We start from the raw sequence: 14535 nt of genomic DNA on the forward strand, positions 1-14535 counted from the left end.
TGAGGAAATATTGTATACTAATGGTAATATATATATATATATACATATATATATACAGTGAGGGAAAAAAGTATTTGATCCCCTGCTGATTTTGTACGTTTGCCCACTGACAAAGAAATGATCAGTCTATAATTTTAATGGTAGGTTTATTTGAACAGTGACAGAATAACAACAAAAAAATCCAGAAAAACTCATGTCAAAAATGTTATAAAATGATTTTCATTTTTATGAGGGAAATAAGTATTTGACCCCTCTGCAAAACATGACTTAGTACTTGGTGGCAAAACCCTTGTTGGCAATCACAGAGGTCAGACATTTCTTGTAGTTGGCCACCAGGTTTGCACACATCTCAGGAGGGATTTTGTCCCGCTCCTCTTTGCAGATCTTCTCCAAGTCATTAAGGTTTCGAGGCTGACGTTTGGCAACTCAAACATTCAGCTCCCTCCACAGATTTTCTATGGGATTAAGGTCTGGAGACTGGCTAGGCAACTCCAGGACCTTAATGCGCTTCTTCTTGAGCCATTCCTTTGTTGCCTTGGCCGTGTGTTTTGGGTCATTGTCATGCTGGAATACCCATCCACCACCCATTTTCAATGCCCTGGCTGAGGGAAGGAGGTTCTCACCCAAGATTTGACGGTACATGGCCCCGTCCATCGTCCCTTTGATGCGGTGAAGTTGTCCTGTCCCCTTAGCAGAAAAACACCCCCAAAGCATAATGTTTCCACCTCCATGTTTGACGGTGGGGAGGGTGTTCTTGGGGTCATAGGCAGCATTCCTCCTCCTCCAAACACGGCGAGTTGAGTTGATGCCAAAGAGCTCCATTTTGGTCTCATCTGACCACAACACTTTCAACCAGTTGTCCTCTGAATCATTCAGATGTTCATTGGCAAACTTCAGACGGGCATGTATATGTGCTTTCTTGAGCAGGGGGACCTTGCGGGCGGGTTAGGGTTTGTTTTCTTGGTGACTATGGTCCCAGCTGCCTTGAGATCATTGACAAGATCCTCCCGTGTAGTTCTGGGCTGATTCCTCTCCGTTCTCATGATCATTGCAACTCCACGAGGTGAGATTTTGCATGGAGCCCCAGGCCGAGGGAGATTGACAGTTCTTTTGTGTTTCTTCCATTTGCGAATAATCGCACCAACTGTTGTCACCTTCTCACCAAGCTGCTTGGCGATGGTCTTGTAGCCCATTCCAGCCTTGTGTAGGTCTACAATGTTGTCCCTGACATCCTTAGAGAGCTCTTTGGTCTTGGCCATGGTGGAGAGTTTGGAATCTGATTGATTGCTTCTGTGGACAGGTGTCTTTTATACAGGTAACAAGCTGAGATTAGGAGCACTCCCTTTAAGAGTGTGCTCCTAATCTTAGCTCGTTACCTGTATAAAAGACACCTGGGAGCCAGAAATATTTCTGATTGAGAGGGGGTAAAATACTTATTTCCCTCATTAAAATGCAAATCAATTTATAACATTTTTGACATGCGTTTTTCTGGATTTTTTTGTCGTTATTCTGTCTCTCACTGTTCAAATAAACCTACCATTCAAATTATAGACTGATCATTTCTTTGTCAGTGGGCAAACGTACAAAATCAGCAGGGAATCAAATACTTTTTTCCCTCACTGTATATAGTGAACAGTAGAAGGATAAATATACTGAACAAAAATATAAACGCAACATGTAAAGTGTTGGTCCCATGTTTCCTGAGCTGAAATAAAAGATCCCTGCTTATTTCTATGACAATTTGTGCACAAATTTGTTTACATCACTGTTAGTTAGAATTTCTCCTTTGCCAAGATAATCCACCCACCTGACAGGTGTGGTATATCAAGAAGCTGATTAAACAGCATGATCATTACACGGGTGCACCTTGTGATGGGGATAAAATAGGCCACTCTAAAATATGCAGTTTTGTCACACAACACAATGCCACAGATGTCTCAAGTTTTGAGGGAGCGTGCAATTGGCAGGCTGACTGCAGGAATGTCCACCAGAGCTGTTTACAGATAATTTAATGTTCATTTCTCTACCATAAGCCGTTTTAGAGAATTTGGTAGTACGTCCAAACGGCCTCAGACCATGTGTAACCACGCGAGCCCAGGACCTCCACATCTGGCTTCTTCACCTGCGGGATCGTCCGAGGGAGAGCTGAGGAGTATTTCTGTCTGTAATAAAGCCCTTTTGTGGGGAAAAACTCATTCTGATTGGCTGGGCCTGGCTCCCAAGTGGTGGGCCTATGCCCTCCCAGGCTCACCCATGGCTGCGTCCTTGCCCGGTCATGTGAAATCCATAGATTAGGGCCTAATTTATTTATTTCAATTGACTGATTTCCTTATATACTGTAAAATGTAACTCAGTAAAATCGTTGAAATTGTTGCATGTTGCGTAGTTGTTAGCATTTTGACAGTCTAATGGCCAGGGGATAGAAGCTGTTTAGGAGTCTGTTGGTCTGAGACTTGATGCGCCTGTATGTACCGCCTGCCAGACAGGAGCATGGAGAACAGTCCATGTCTTGGGTGTCTGGAGTCTTTGGCAATTTTACGAGCCTTTCTCAGACACCGCCTGGCATGTACGTCCTGGATGGCTGGGAGCTCACCTCCAGTGATGCGCTGGGCCGTCCACACCACCCCTCGGTAGGGCCTTCTGGTCAAGGGTGGTGCAGTTGCCATATCAGTCGGTGATACAACCAGTCAGGATGCTCTCGATGGTTGCATTGTCAACCAAACACAATTCAATATTACTTTTGTAATACAGTAAATAGCCTAAACTTAAGGCTATCTAACAAACTAACATTCAACCTTAAAATGAGTAACACATCCATGGCCACATTTTGAAGTTACTGTTACTATACATTTCTTTTTCTGTAATCATATAAAGCATGCATGTTCAAGATAGCATACATAGGTCATCATAGGTTTGTGGAGATCTTCACAATTGCTATAATAATCTGTGCAGAATCTCAAACAACATTGATCACTTGCACCGTGTACTTTAATGTGATCTCAACTGCAATTCAGGCCATTTGGTTCTGCTATTATGAAGCACAGTGATAATAGATGAATCTGTTCTTTAAATTAACAAAATATCTGACATTGTATATCCATTTGAACTTTGCCGTGCTTTTAAATGGTTGAAAACACAGTGATAGACATTTGGGTGAAAATCAGACATTGTTTTTCCATTGGAATTTGGTTGTAATTTTAGATGGTTGAAAGCATAGAGATGATAATACATTAGAAATTCAACTAACTTTTGGCTGTCTTTTTGAGTGGGGGAATATAGGTTGTAATCTCATTGATTAATGTCTCAACCAAATATTACCCAACACACCACGTTGAAATGACGTGGTGTGCCCAGTGGGACATATCTCTGAAAGCAGAGGCCTCTCCAGCCCTCCCTTCACCCTCTCCAGGGTGGCATGTGTCTGTGCAATGATAAAGTTGAGCTTCTCTCCAACCACAGAGAACTGGAAAAATCTGGTTTGAACTGAACAGCACTGGGTCGGAGCTCTCCCTCTCTCTCGCTTACAAGCGGATGGATATCTGAGGCTGACATCAGGCTGTGGCAGCCGGCGCTCTTCCTCCTGCCTGCCTGCTGCAGTACTGTGGTTTCACTACTTTAACCGATCAGCCCCATGCGGCCACCCCGGCTCCCATGGTTACACACAATCAGACACATCAGGGAGACAGAGAGAATGAAAAGAGGAAGAGAGTAAGGCGTGAGGAGAGGGGGTAAAGAGGGAAGTAGAAAAAGAAAGTGAGACAAAAGAAGATGGGAGAGAGGTAGAGAAAGAGGAGATACGTGTGGGGAGAGTGAGGTGGCAGTTACAGTCTGTTGCAGACCATGCCCTTGCTTGTGTAACTGCCATACTGTTCTGCTATGTGTGGTGTTCTCTGGCACAGAATGAATTGGATTTAGATTCCTCCACTGGTGCTACAACAGATCAACAGATGGTCAGTCTTCTCGGCTGAGAGTCTCGCAAATATCTCTTAGTACCAAAAATATATTTTTTTCTGTTTTATTTTTTCTGTCTTTATAAAGTATGCGGCTACATAGAAAAAGACTTATCACCAAAGTTGCATTTCCTTCTATAAACCTTTGAGAGGTAAAATAAAGCGCCCACTCACCCTGTCCGTTGGAGTAGTAGATCCACTTCTCCTTGGTCTGTCTCGGGGGGTAGGTCTTCTTCTGGATAGCCTTCTCAATGATGCTGCTGGGGTCCTGGACTGGCCCCTTCTTCAGAACTCTGGAGCTCCTCTTCACGCTGCACACCACGATCACCACCAGCACCAGAAGCAGCAACAGAACGATCATCCAGGGCAGGTGCTCATTGATGTCAAAGTGCGTATGAGTGCTGGGTCTGGGGGAGCCCCTCCGCGTGGGCCTGTACCCTGAGCTCTGCACCCATCTGCCCACTCCCACACCAGCTCCATCCTCCATGCCATCCATGGCCCGGTTGTTGGCCGCCGGGTGGGTGCGGTGGTTATCACTGAGAACAGAGTACTTGTGGTGTGAGAGAGTCCGTGTGGAGTCCTGGGCTTCAGGCGTAGTGGCCAGGTTCAGGACCTCTCCATTGTCTTCGGGGCTGGCTTCGGAGGAGCCTGCTGGGGGGGAATCCTGGCCATGGCTGGGTAGAATCCCTGTGGCACTCAGTAAGAGCTCTAAGTCCTCAGCACCTGCTGTCAGTCTGAAGTTGTCTAACCCACAGAGCCACACAAACACAAATAGAAATGAAAAGAGAGAATGAGGGAGGAGAGTGAGAAAAAGCGAGAGAGACAAAGGGGGAGGGAGATGCAGAGAAAGATAATTAAATTCAGTCCAAAGATGGGCTAAATCCAGACTACAACAACACAGAAGGGAGAAATTGTCAAACTTTAATCCCACAGGCAATCTGCTGGACAGCTGTGGAAGGGAAGGTCCCCGCCCTGGCCAAGCCCCAACTAATCTGACACGAGAAGAGCACTAGATTGCTCCTTCTACAGCTACCACATTGGGGCGGCAGGTAACTAACTTTAGCTAGCCTAATGATGGCAAGGGGCGGCAGGTAGCCTAGTAGTTAGAGCATTGGGCCAGTCCCCGAAAGGTTGCTGGATCAAATCCCTGATCTGACAAGGTAAAAATATGTCATTCTACCCTTGAACAAGGCAGTTAACCCACTGTTCCCTGGTAGGCTGTCATTATAAATAAGAATTTGTTCTTAACTGACTTGCCTAGTTAAATAAAAATACTAAATTCATATGGTGTTCTACTAAAGCTGGAGTAAATTCCATTACAGCTCCAGTCTCAGCAGGAAAGAAATGAAAATTTGAGGTCAAAAGAAGTCAACAATATATTCCTAAACACATTCATGTGGCAGTTAGTCGATTGAACTGGATATTACTGTTGCTCCATAAAAAAAGAGCAGGCCCAAATGTCAAAGTTACACTGCCTTTATAGGCTACTGTAGAAACAAAAACAGCCAATCAATAGGGGAGATGTGTTTACTTCCACTGAACCTGAATCAATGCTGTAAAAACTCCCTGAACTGGAATACCCCTGTCTACTATAGTACTAAACAGATTAGATTAGAATTTCATAATGGCATCATATTGGGGGATGCTTTTGGGATTGGCACCCGGATCATTGGTAATCCTTGGGATCCTATTAACAGTGTACAGGTAATCCAGAAGCAAGCTGTGTTATTGGCATATTCATCTCAACTGCAATGCTTTCAGTTCCTCACTGCATGGGGACACACTGTCATGTCTCGGTGACTCTTGTGCAAAAGCCTCTTCCCCATTCCATCCCATTGAGAATGAGGCATGGGGTTCTCTGTAGTACGTGTGGGACTGGAACACCCCTCAGCCATTCTCACTGAATGAGGGGGCAAGTTAACCAAGTGAAAGGCTATGAATCTACAGACAAGACAAATAGCAGTGGAATTAATGCTCCTCTATGGGTGGCTGACATCGTGAAATACTACTGACGAAACTGGGATGAAACTGTGGACAAAAGCAGTAGCCGAAGAAAAAATAAAAGAGAGACTAGTAAAGTCCTTTGAGGGGCAGTGGCATTCATGAAATTTTGTTTGCCGGTTATTGTCATGCAAAAGACTGCTGGTCTCACGGTAACTGATTGTTAATTAACATAAACAGTTTTAGCATCTCCAGGCCTCCAGTGGCGGTTCTAGACCATTTCAACTGGGGGGGCCAAGCTGGGGCCAGTTGTAATGTTAAAGGGGCCAGTTACATTAGACGTTATTGTTGTCAAATCATTTTCTTCACTGCATTGCAGGCATTAGCAGGCGAAAGACCATGTTCACAATCATCATCGTTGCCACTGTCTAATAACGGATGTAAAAAAAGAACGATAGCAAAAATTAGTTCCGTAAAAATTATTTCATGCTCCATATTTAGGGGGGCCACAAGGGGGTCCCCCCTTGTAGTGCCACGCATACAAGCCGCTGAAGCGCACCTTTGGAACATATACATTTAAAAAAGTATAATAAATCAATTGAATATACACCATCACAATAAGTCCATTACTTATTTTGGCAGGTCCAAAGAAACCTTATGACATGTAGATGTATTTGTATTTCAGAAGAACATAATATGAGTTGGTCGACTGTATGTTATCTGGCAATGCACCACGCCAACCGCTGTAGACTTGTTAATTGCCATTCCCGAGCTATGTTGAGCAGTAGGTGCGGCAGGTCGCCTAGAGGTTAGAGTGTTGGACTCGTAACCAAATGTTGCAAGATCGAAACCCTGAACTGACAAGGTAAAGATCTGTCATTCTGCCCCTGAACAAGGTAGTTAACCCACTGTTCCTAAGTCGTCACTGAAAAATACTTTGCCTAGTTAAATGAAGGTAAAATATATGTATTTTTTTAAAGTGATCATTTGAAACATCCTATACGATAGATTTACAGTTATTTGGCAACGTCAGTTGTGAATGATACAAACCGTAGAATGCCTTATAAATCAAAAAATATATGGGCTGCATGAAGCGACTATAGTCTATTGATTATTTGAGTTTTTTTTTTTTAAGCTTGCCTCAGGCTGCACACGCTGTTTTTCACTCATCAGTATGCTACTCCGGTCATTTCGCTGCGCGACAGGCGGATATTCCGCCCAAACTCTGTATGCCATGGGCTCTCCAGCCCAGTTCCTGCAGCTAACCCGTGCGTAATTTGGGACACCAAGTGAAATCTGTTCGGGAACATCGATAGTAACATGTTTTCACAACGAAACATATTTCATTAAACTGTTGACAGCCTTTCTCTCTGCACGCTGGAGAAAATAATGAAGGAGAGGGGAGGAGATGGAAATTTACGGTGGTGAGATATTCTGTAGCTAAAGGTAATGTGTCCGCCTATTAATTATGAAAATATAAAAAACGACCTATTACTATGCTATTCAAAATCAAATACAAATTCACTAAAATCTGCATTTGTTTAATTTAGGCTAGACCAATTATGTACCAAATACATCTTAAATCTGAATATATATTTTTTAAATGTTTTTCTGGCATGTGTTTTATGCGGTTGGTTATGTATTGTATACTGGCACAATCATTATTTTAATTCAGTTTTTTGGGGGTCGGGCTTGGACTACGCATAAGCTCTAATATGCATATGGGTGTTTTTAATGAATCATCACCTTAGAAAGCACTGTCCATTTGGTTGTGTTAGGCTTTGAAACAACATTCACAACAGCCATGTTTCCACTGAGTTTCAACCTATTGTTGAACTTCTTTCTTCAAATTGATCAATTACAGTGGTGAGTTTTAAAAGCACATACTGTGCTTTTATTGACGTCACAGTGGTACGAGAGACAAGATGATTGCTTTTATTTAACCAGGCAAGTCAGTTAAGAACAAATTCTTATTTTCAATGACGGACTAGTGGGTTAAATTGTTCAGAACGACAGATTTTTACCTTGTAAGCTCGGGGATTCGATTTAGCAACCTTTCGGTAACTAGTCCAACGCTCTAACCACTAGGCTACCTGCCGCCCAAGCGAGTTGGGTACTACTAATGCATGTCCAGAGTGCATAGGGGATCACCATGGCGCAACTGTCATATAGAATTTTACTGCGGTCATGAGTCCGGTGTGGAGGTAATACTGTCACCAACTAAATAGTTAGTCAGTCTCTGAGAACTACGTTGCCATGGTAACATTGTCAGTGAGTGACTACTTTTAAATAATTTCTAGGAGACAAAAGTATTTCACCTTTTCTGAGACTTCCCTTCCCTGCATATAGACAGCCTAATATTTGGTTAGTATAAAAAATAGGAACCTTTGACTTGAATGCTTTTATCTATTTCAGATGAGCATCCTTTGTGATCATTGTCAATATGACCTGTTACATAACACTTGGCAGGGAGACAAATTGGGAAGAAATAACAACAGCCCCTACAAAGGAATCTTTCTCTCTCTTGAGCCCCAATGGCTTCCCTTGTCTTCCTATACATGTGATGTATTTAAGTAAAAGGGCAACCGTTTACCCAGGTTACTCCCCTTTCCCCTCTACAAGCAATTACCTTTTTTTTTTTACAGACATTACCTTTTATGGACCAGAGTGAGAACAAGGAAGTGAGTAGTCTGGGAAAGGTATGGAAACAACAACATGTTTTCCACCAAAGCAGTGTTGTCTGTGACAAGACCAAACATGTCACCTTATCACTGAACAGTACCTGATAGCCGGACCAATGTTTGACGTGCCAGACTAAATAGCGGAGAATAATAGCCATCTGGGGACAGGTATTTTAGAAACACAAGCCTGTTCTACAGTCTGGGCTTCCTCTAGAGTTTCTACATGAGAATTACAATCCCCTGGGGGCATATCTAGGGTGATACTGAAATGAAAAACAAAATAACCTTGGTGGGGGGAGCAACAGATGTAAAGTAGTTGAGGGAGTCTGGTCCACTGCCCCTTACCTTTACGTACTGGGCCAGCTGAGGAGGAGGAAGGGGAGGGCTCCTGGATGAAGGCAGACTGTGCAGGTCCCAGGAGGGTGGGGGAGGTGGGAGAAGCAGGTCCACAGATGTTGTCTGTCTCTCTAGTGCCCGCCGCCAGTAGGGGCCGACCCTGGGCCAGGCAGTCTGTGTGTGTCCTGCACCTCAACACACTGGAGGCCATATCAGAGAAGCTCCCCCGTGCACACGCCTTACAGCGCACATCCTCCACATCGTTGCCCCTCTTCTTAACCCCTGAGCCCACAGGGCACAGGGAGTGGGCCGTGCAGCTGTCCCCCTGGGTGAAGGTGTCCTGAGGGCAGGTGCAGATCCGGTCCGAGGTGGCCGTGCAGGGGACCTTTTCAACGAGGGGGGCACGGCAGGGCCTCCTGCAGCGGTGGCAATGCTGAATCCCGTTCTCTCCGTGAGTGAATGTGCCCTCGTCGCAGCGGCTGCAATCCCTCACGTTGGTCTGGGTACAGTGTCTGGAAACAAAGGTGCCCGCGGGGCACTTGTCACAGACCAGCTGAATGCCTGTGCTGGGGTCTGTGTGGTAGTAGTGGCGGGCAGACAGGGCCTCTGTCTCAGTGCCTCGGCTGGGTGTCAGAGGCTGGCTGGAGGCCTCACCAACTACACTGTACAGTAGCTGAGAACAGAAAGAAACGACAACAGAGACAGTGTTGGGCTTAGACAATGTACTGCAGACAAGACAAAAACACATAAGAGTCGCTGTTAGAGACTCAGCTGACTTACCAAATAAATTGATGTGTGAAAACAACCACAGCTCAGGCAAAGTCACCCCTAGAAACCCCCAAACTGGCTATAGTTAAAGGACAGTGAGTCACAAACAAGCGCATTGAGTCAACATTACAGGACACAATCTCACACCGGGTGCTTAGCCACCTACCGTACTGGCTTCCCCACATACTGTAATATGACAGAAGCTAGGCCATGGCCAGGGGGCATGCTCTAACGGTGACATCATCATGGAATGGAGAAGTCTATTATGTCATCAATAAATATAATTCCATAAGTACTAGTAGATTGTTAAGTGTTTCTGGTGTTGTTACTACAACCTTTAATAGATCCAATAAACTAATTGAAATAACTTATTCAACTTCTCTATAAAGAAACTAAATATATATTAGAATATGTTTTAACACGGCATGGTTGTATTTAGCTATTTTCAAAAATGTTAAATATTTATGTTAAGGCAATCCATCCAAGGGACACAAAAATATTTCATATTCTCAGTAGCGAGCACTTGAAAATCCATTCAAATGACTGGTACCACAACTTGGCTGATGTTCTAAACAGCACATTGAGGAATTTCAACAAGATAACATCTGGTGAAAACACACAGTACCCAATGTTCTGTTGATGTGTGATGTCCTTCTGTTTGACTTTCACTGACAGGCATTCTTTCAGCACTAGTAAACGCTTCCATTCTGAAGTAATTATGGCTTGAATGTGTTCCATGGCAGTGAAATGCCATCCGCATCCACAACAGCCCTCCACTTCTTTCACTGAATTTACATCCAGTCTAGCCCTATGCAGATCCTACATAAAATTCCTTCTAATGGCAGACCACATGTTCTATTTCCTCTCTTAAATGGGTGGCTGGATGGGAAGTGGCTCTGTTGATCTCACTTTTTTGTCCAGTGTGCCAAAATCGCCACAGAAATATGATGTTTGAGGCTATAACCGCCGATATGCAGGGAAAGAAAGGAGTGCTGCATCATCACTTTCTGAACATGCAGAGCCCTGTTAAAAGTTGTGGTCAAATCCAGTGTTTTTAATGGTTTACATACTGCAGTAGACCTACCAGAGAAATGAGAATGCCCTAATTCATCTCAGAGATGTGGGGTGGGAGGTATTAATATTCTCAGAGCATCTCATCAGGAGCGGGACAATAAAATACCAGCCTCCTCCGCTGCTGCTCCCCGTTTGGCTCAGAAGCACATGTTGTTCTCGCTGATGTGAGGGCTGGGGACCTGGCGGGACCCTTTAACAATTTTGAGGGGAGGGGGAGTGAGACCAAACTCTGCTGAACATGAATAGAGATTAGCAGTTTTCCCACAAGCCTGATGTCCTAAACTGAACCACAGCAAAACAGACTTGAGAATTGAATCAACATCCCTGGGTTTGAAGTCGGGGGTGTATTAGTTATGCTATTAGCCGCTACACATTGACTGTATGTTTGTTTATTCCATGTGTAACTCTGTGTTGTTGTATGTGTCAATCTGCTGTGCTTTATCTTGGCCAGGTCGCAGTTGTAAATGATAACTTGTTCTCAACTAGCCTACCTGCTTAAATAAAGGTGAAATTAAACAAAAAATAAAAAAAACATTAACTAACATTAACTCAGCACCAGGATAAAAAAAAAAAAGATTTAATATGTACAGAGGGATCTGTTGGCAGCAAAAGTATTTTATTAACAAAAAGTAAACAAATGAGTTAGATTTGTTTGTTGTTGCAGTTTTATAGCTAATTTCCTGCAATTCTACTATTCTAACTCTCAACATTAAGTTGAGACGCATCTTTCTTTTTCCCAACGCAGTTAAGCCAAAACCACGCCCCTTTATTCAGAGAGGTGTTCTACAACGCTTTGAGCGCTCTCCAAGTCCGGAAGTGAATATCACGTAAGCGTGAAATTTCAGTCACTGATCAATAACATTTGCCCTTGTATTTCAAGATTGAAAAATATAATAACATAATGTCATGGACAGAGATAGCCATTACCTTCCCTTAATGCTCAAAGACAGATTCAATGGCTGTAGCATAGCGTGTTCGACTGAATGATTAGCTAATAAATATTTGAGAAATTATGAATAATAAGCATATGCTTTTACCTGATAATAGACTACTAATGATAATATAACTTCAAATACGGAGCTAGTAACTTTAAGTAGCCTAGGTAAACTTAGCTGACCTTTAATTGAGGGAATTCAGCAGAGTTCGGAGACATTTTTACAACTCATTGAAACTCTGAAAATAAATACATGGGCAAATGTTACCAAACACGATAATAATAGGCTCTGCATTACGGTAGACAGCTAATTGTTAAATTACACTTTCCATCCTTACATGGAAGGCCACTATCTCTGCGCAGATCGCCTGTGAGTGAGACAATGCTAGCTAGCCAATGGGAGCGTGATTTAGGCTTAACTGCGTTGGGAAAAAGAAAGACGCAGTTGAGACACTGACTGAGTTCCAAAAAACATATCTAGTAACAACTATCTGTTCGTGTCATGTGCAAATTGACCCCTGACGAACGACGGACATTTGAAGATAAGTAAGGTGCAACTAAGGGCAACATCACTCACTGTCTTTTGATATGTCATGAGGTACAAAATGTTCCAGCTCCAGCCTTGTCACGTTTACCCAATAAAAAAAACAAGTGTGAAACTGGTTATATTCAACATGTGATACACTGCAGGGACATTGGTTTGGCGGTCTGAAACTGACAGATATTGACGGCTTGTGGTGTGAATGAATGTGTGCATGCGTGCGAGTGTCCCTCCCTTCTAGCTCAGATAAGAGAGCAGGCTCCTGTCACTGCCTTTCCTGTTTGAAAAAAACACACCACTGGCATCCTGTCATGAGACTGCTGCTGTCTGAGGGACTGCCCACCATCACACCACACCGCCTGTGAGTGGCCATGAATCACTGATAACTACCTATTACTCTGAATCTACCTCAACCCTCTTTAGCATTTCATACCTGCCATGCAGGATAAAAAGAGGAGAGAAATACTGTAGTCTAATATGGTTTGTAGATATTGTATACAGCAGTATCCTCTAAATCTAATACATTTGATACATGATGCATGTGTATAGGATACATATAGAGTATATCTGTTGATAGGACATCATTAATACTAAAGCCATAGCAAGGCTAGTGCTATTACGACTCATATGTTTAGAGCTGAGCTCCAGGAGGTTAGTGAGGGATATCAGGATGCTCCCTCCCTGGCTGGAGGACAGAGGGAGGAGAGGACAGCCAGCCCATCTATGCCGTGCCACTGCAGTGCTGCTGCTGCACTGGTTGCAAGGCTGGATCCTGGAGAGACAGCCAGACTCAGCTAAATCTGCCCTGCCTGAACACTCTGTAATGCAACCTCCAACAACAACATGCCCGCCCCAAGACACACACACACAACCCTTATGGACGGTGCGTCTTTGCACATCATGCACTGAACGGTAACACAAAGGAAATGATTAGGCATTGGGCAATGGTTTTCAATCATCATTGTTCAGTGACATGTTGAACCAGAATCTTATTTTGGTTTCAACACTTTCTCATCTTGGGATTTAGTATGAGAGGATGGGGTGATCCATCCTAACCTTTTCTGCATGAGACATGTGACAAGATGTTATACACAGTTCACTAAGTATACTGTCAGTTATGTGCCTAAGATGGTATAGGGGTTAAGTACACATGATGACAACCCCTGTGAGTGCGTGTGTGCGTGAGTGCATGTGCCTGTCCATGTGTTATGTAACACCTCAAAGCTAGGCCAACCGCATACGCAAGCAGATCTCTGAGCAACACACAATGGGCAAGTGAAACCATTCACCAGATATTTCCTGACATCATCTTAAAATAATCGCACATACCATGTGCCACAACATCTTGCATTTCAAAGTTGTTGTCAGAGCCTCTGGTATCATCTAGATCAGAGTTTCCCAAACTCGGTGTTGGAGGCCCCCCCTGGGTGTACGTATTGGTTTTTGCCCCAGCACTACACAGTGGGTTCAAATAACTAACTCATCATCAAGCTTTGATCATTTGAATCAGCTATGTAGTGCTAGGGCAAAAACCAAAACGTGAACCCAGGGGGGGCCCCAGGACCGAGTTTGGGAAACCCTGATCTAGAACAGGGGTATTCAACTCTTACCCTACGAGGTCTGGAGCCTGCTGGTTTTCTGTTCTACCTGATAGTTAATTGCACACACCTGGTGTCCCAGGTCTAAATCAGTCCCTGATTACAGGTGAATGATGAAAAAATACAGTGGAACTAGCTTTGAGGTCCAGAGTTGAGTAAAGGTTAAATAAAAATAAAAATGCATCCAGCTTAGAGCCTAACTGTGCTGTTGTAGGCTACATGGAATGCATGGCTGTTTGCCACAACAGTGCAAAAGTAACTATGTGTGTGTTTGTTGGACAACACTGAGCTTCCCATAAGCCATTACAGTACCAGATAACAACCAACCCAGCACCTGTTGCAACATGTCATCATGCAACTAAACGGCGAGGAAGAGTGAGTGTGTTTGGTGCAGCCATGCCTCGTTTATCACTGACAAACACCAGTGGTGCTGCCTCCTTCATGGGCCAGTGAAGAATATTCATGCTAATGTCAGAAAGTACTGCCAACAACACAAGCACAAACAAGCAGTGGACCTCGCCTGAGAGGAGATACACAGAGGGGCCCAAACCACAGAAATGACTGACACACATTTACATTTTAGAATGGAAAATATAATTTTGTTATAATATCTGTTCTATGGTGACACTGGAAGTTAAGGACGCCTCCTTTACTGGTTAAATGTCAATAATTGATTACAGTGGATGATGGACTACTGTATCTGTAAGGTTGG

General features: G+C 43.7%; 1 protein-coding gene across 1 annotated transcript in view; it reads right to left on the reverse strand.

Moving 5' to 3' along the window:
* LOC115192078 (tumor necrosis factor receptor superfamily member 21) overlaps positions 1–14535 on the reverse strand; it is a 37931-nt gene that overhangs the window by 22091 nt on the left and 1305 nt on the right. Inside the window, exons 2-3 of the mRNA XM_029750199.1 lie at positions 8918–9581; positions 4125–4694 (exon numbers count right to left, since the gene is read on the reverse strand). Of these exons, the coding sequence (XP_029606059.1) occupies positions 4125–4694; positions 8918–9581 (1234 nt within the window). The remainder of the gene's footprint in view (positions 1–4124; positions 4695–8917; positions 9582–14535) is intronic.

The sequence above is a fragment of the Salmo trutta genome, chromosome 1 (assembly GCF_901001165.1).
Source record: "Salmo trutta chromosome 1, fSalTru1.1, whole genome shotgun sequence".
Taxonomy (NCBI): domain Eukaryota; kingdom Metazoa; phylum Chordata; class Actinopteri; order Salmoniformes; family Salmonidae; genus Salmo; species Salmo trutta.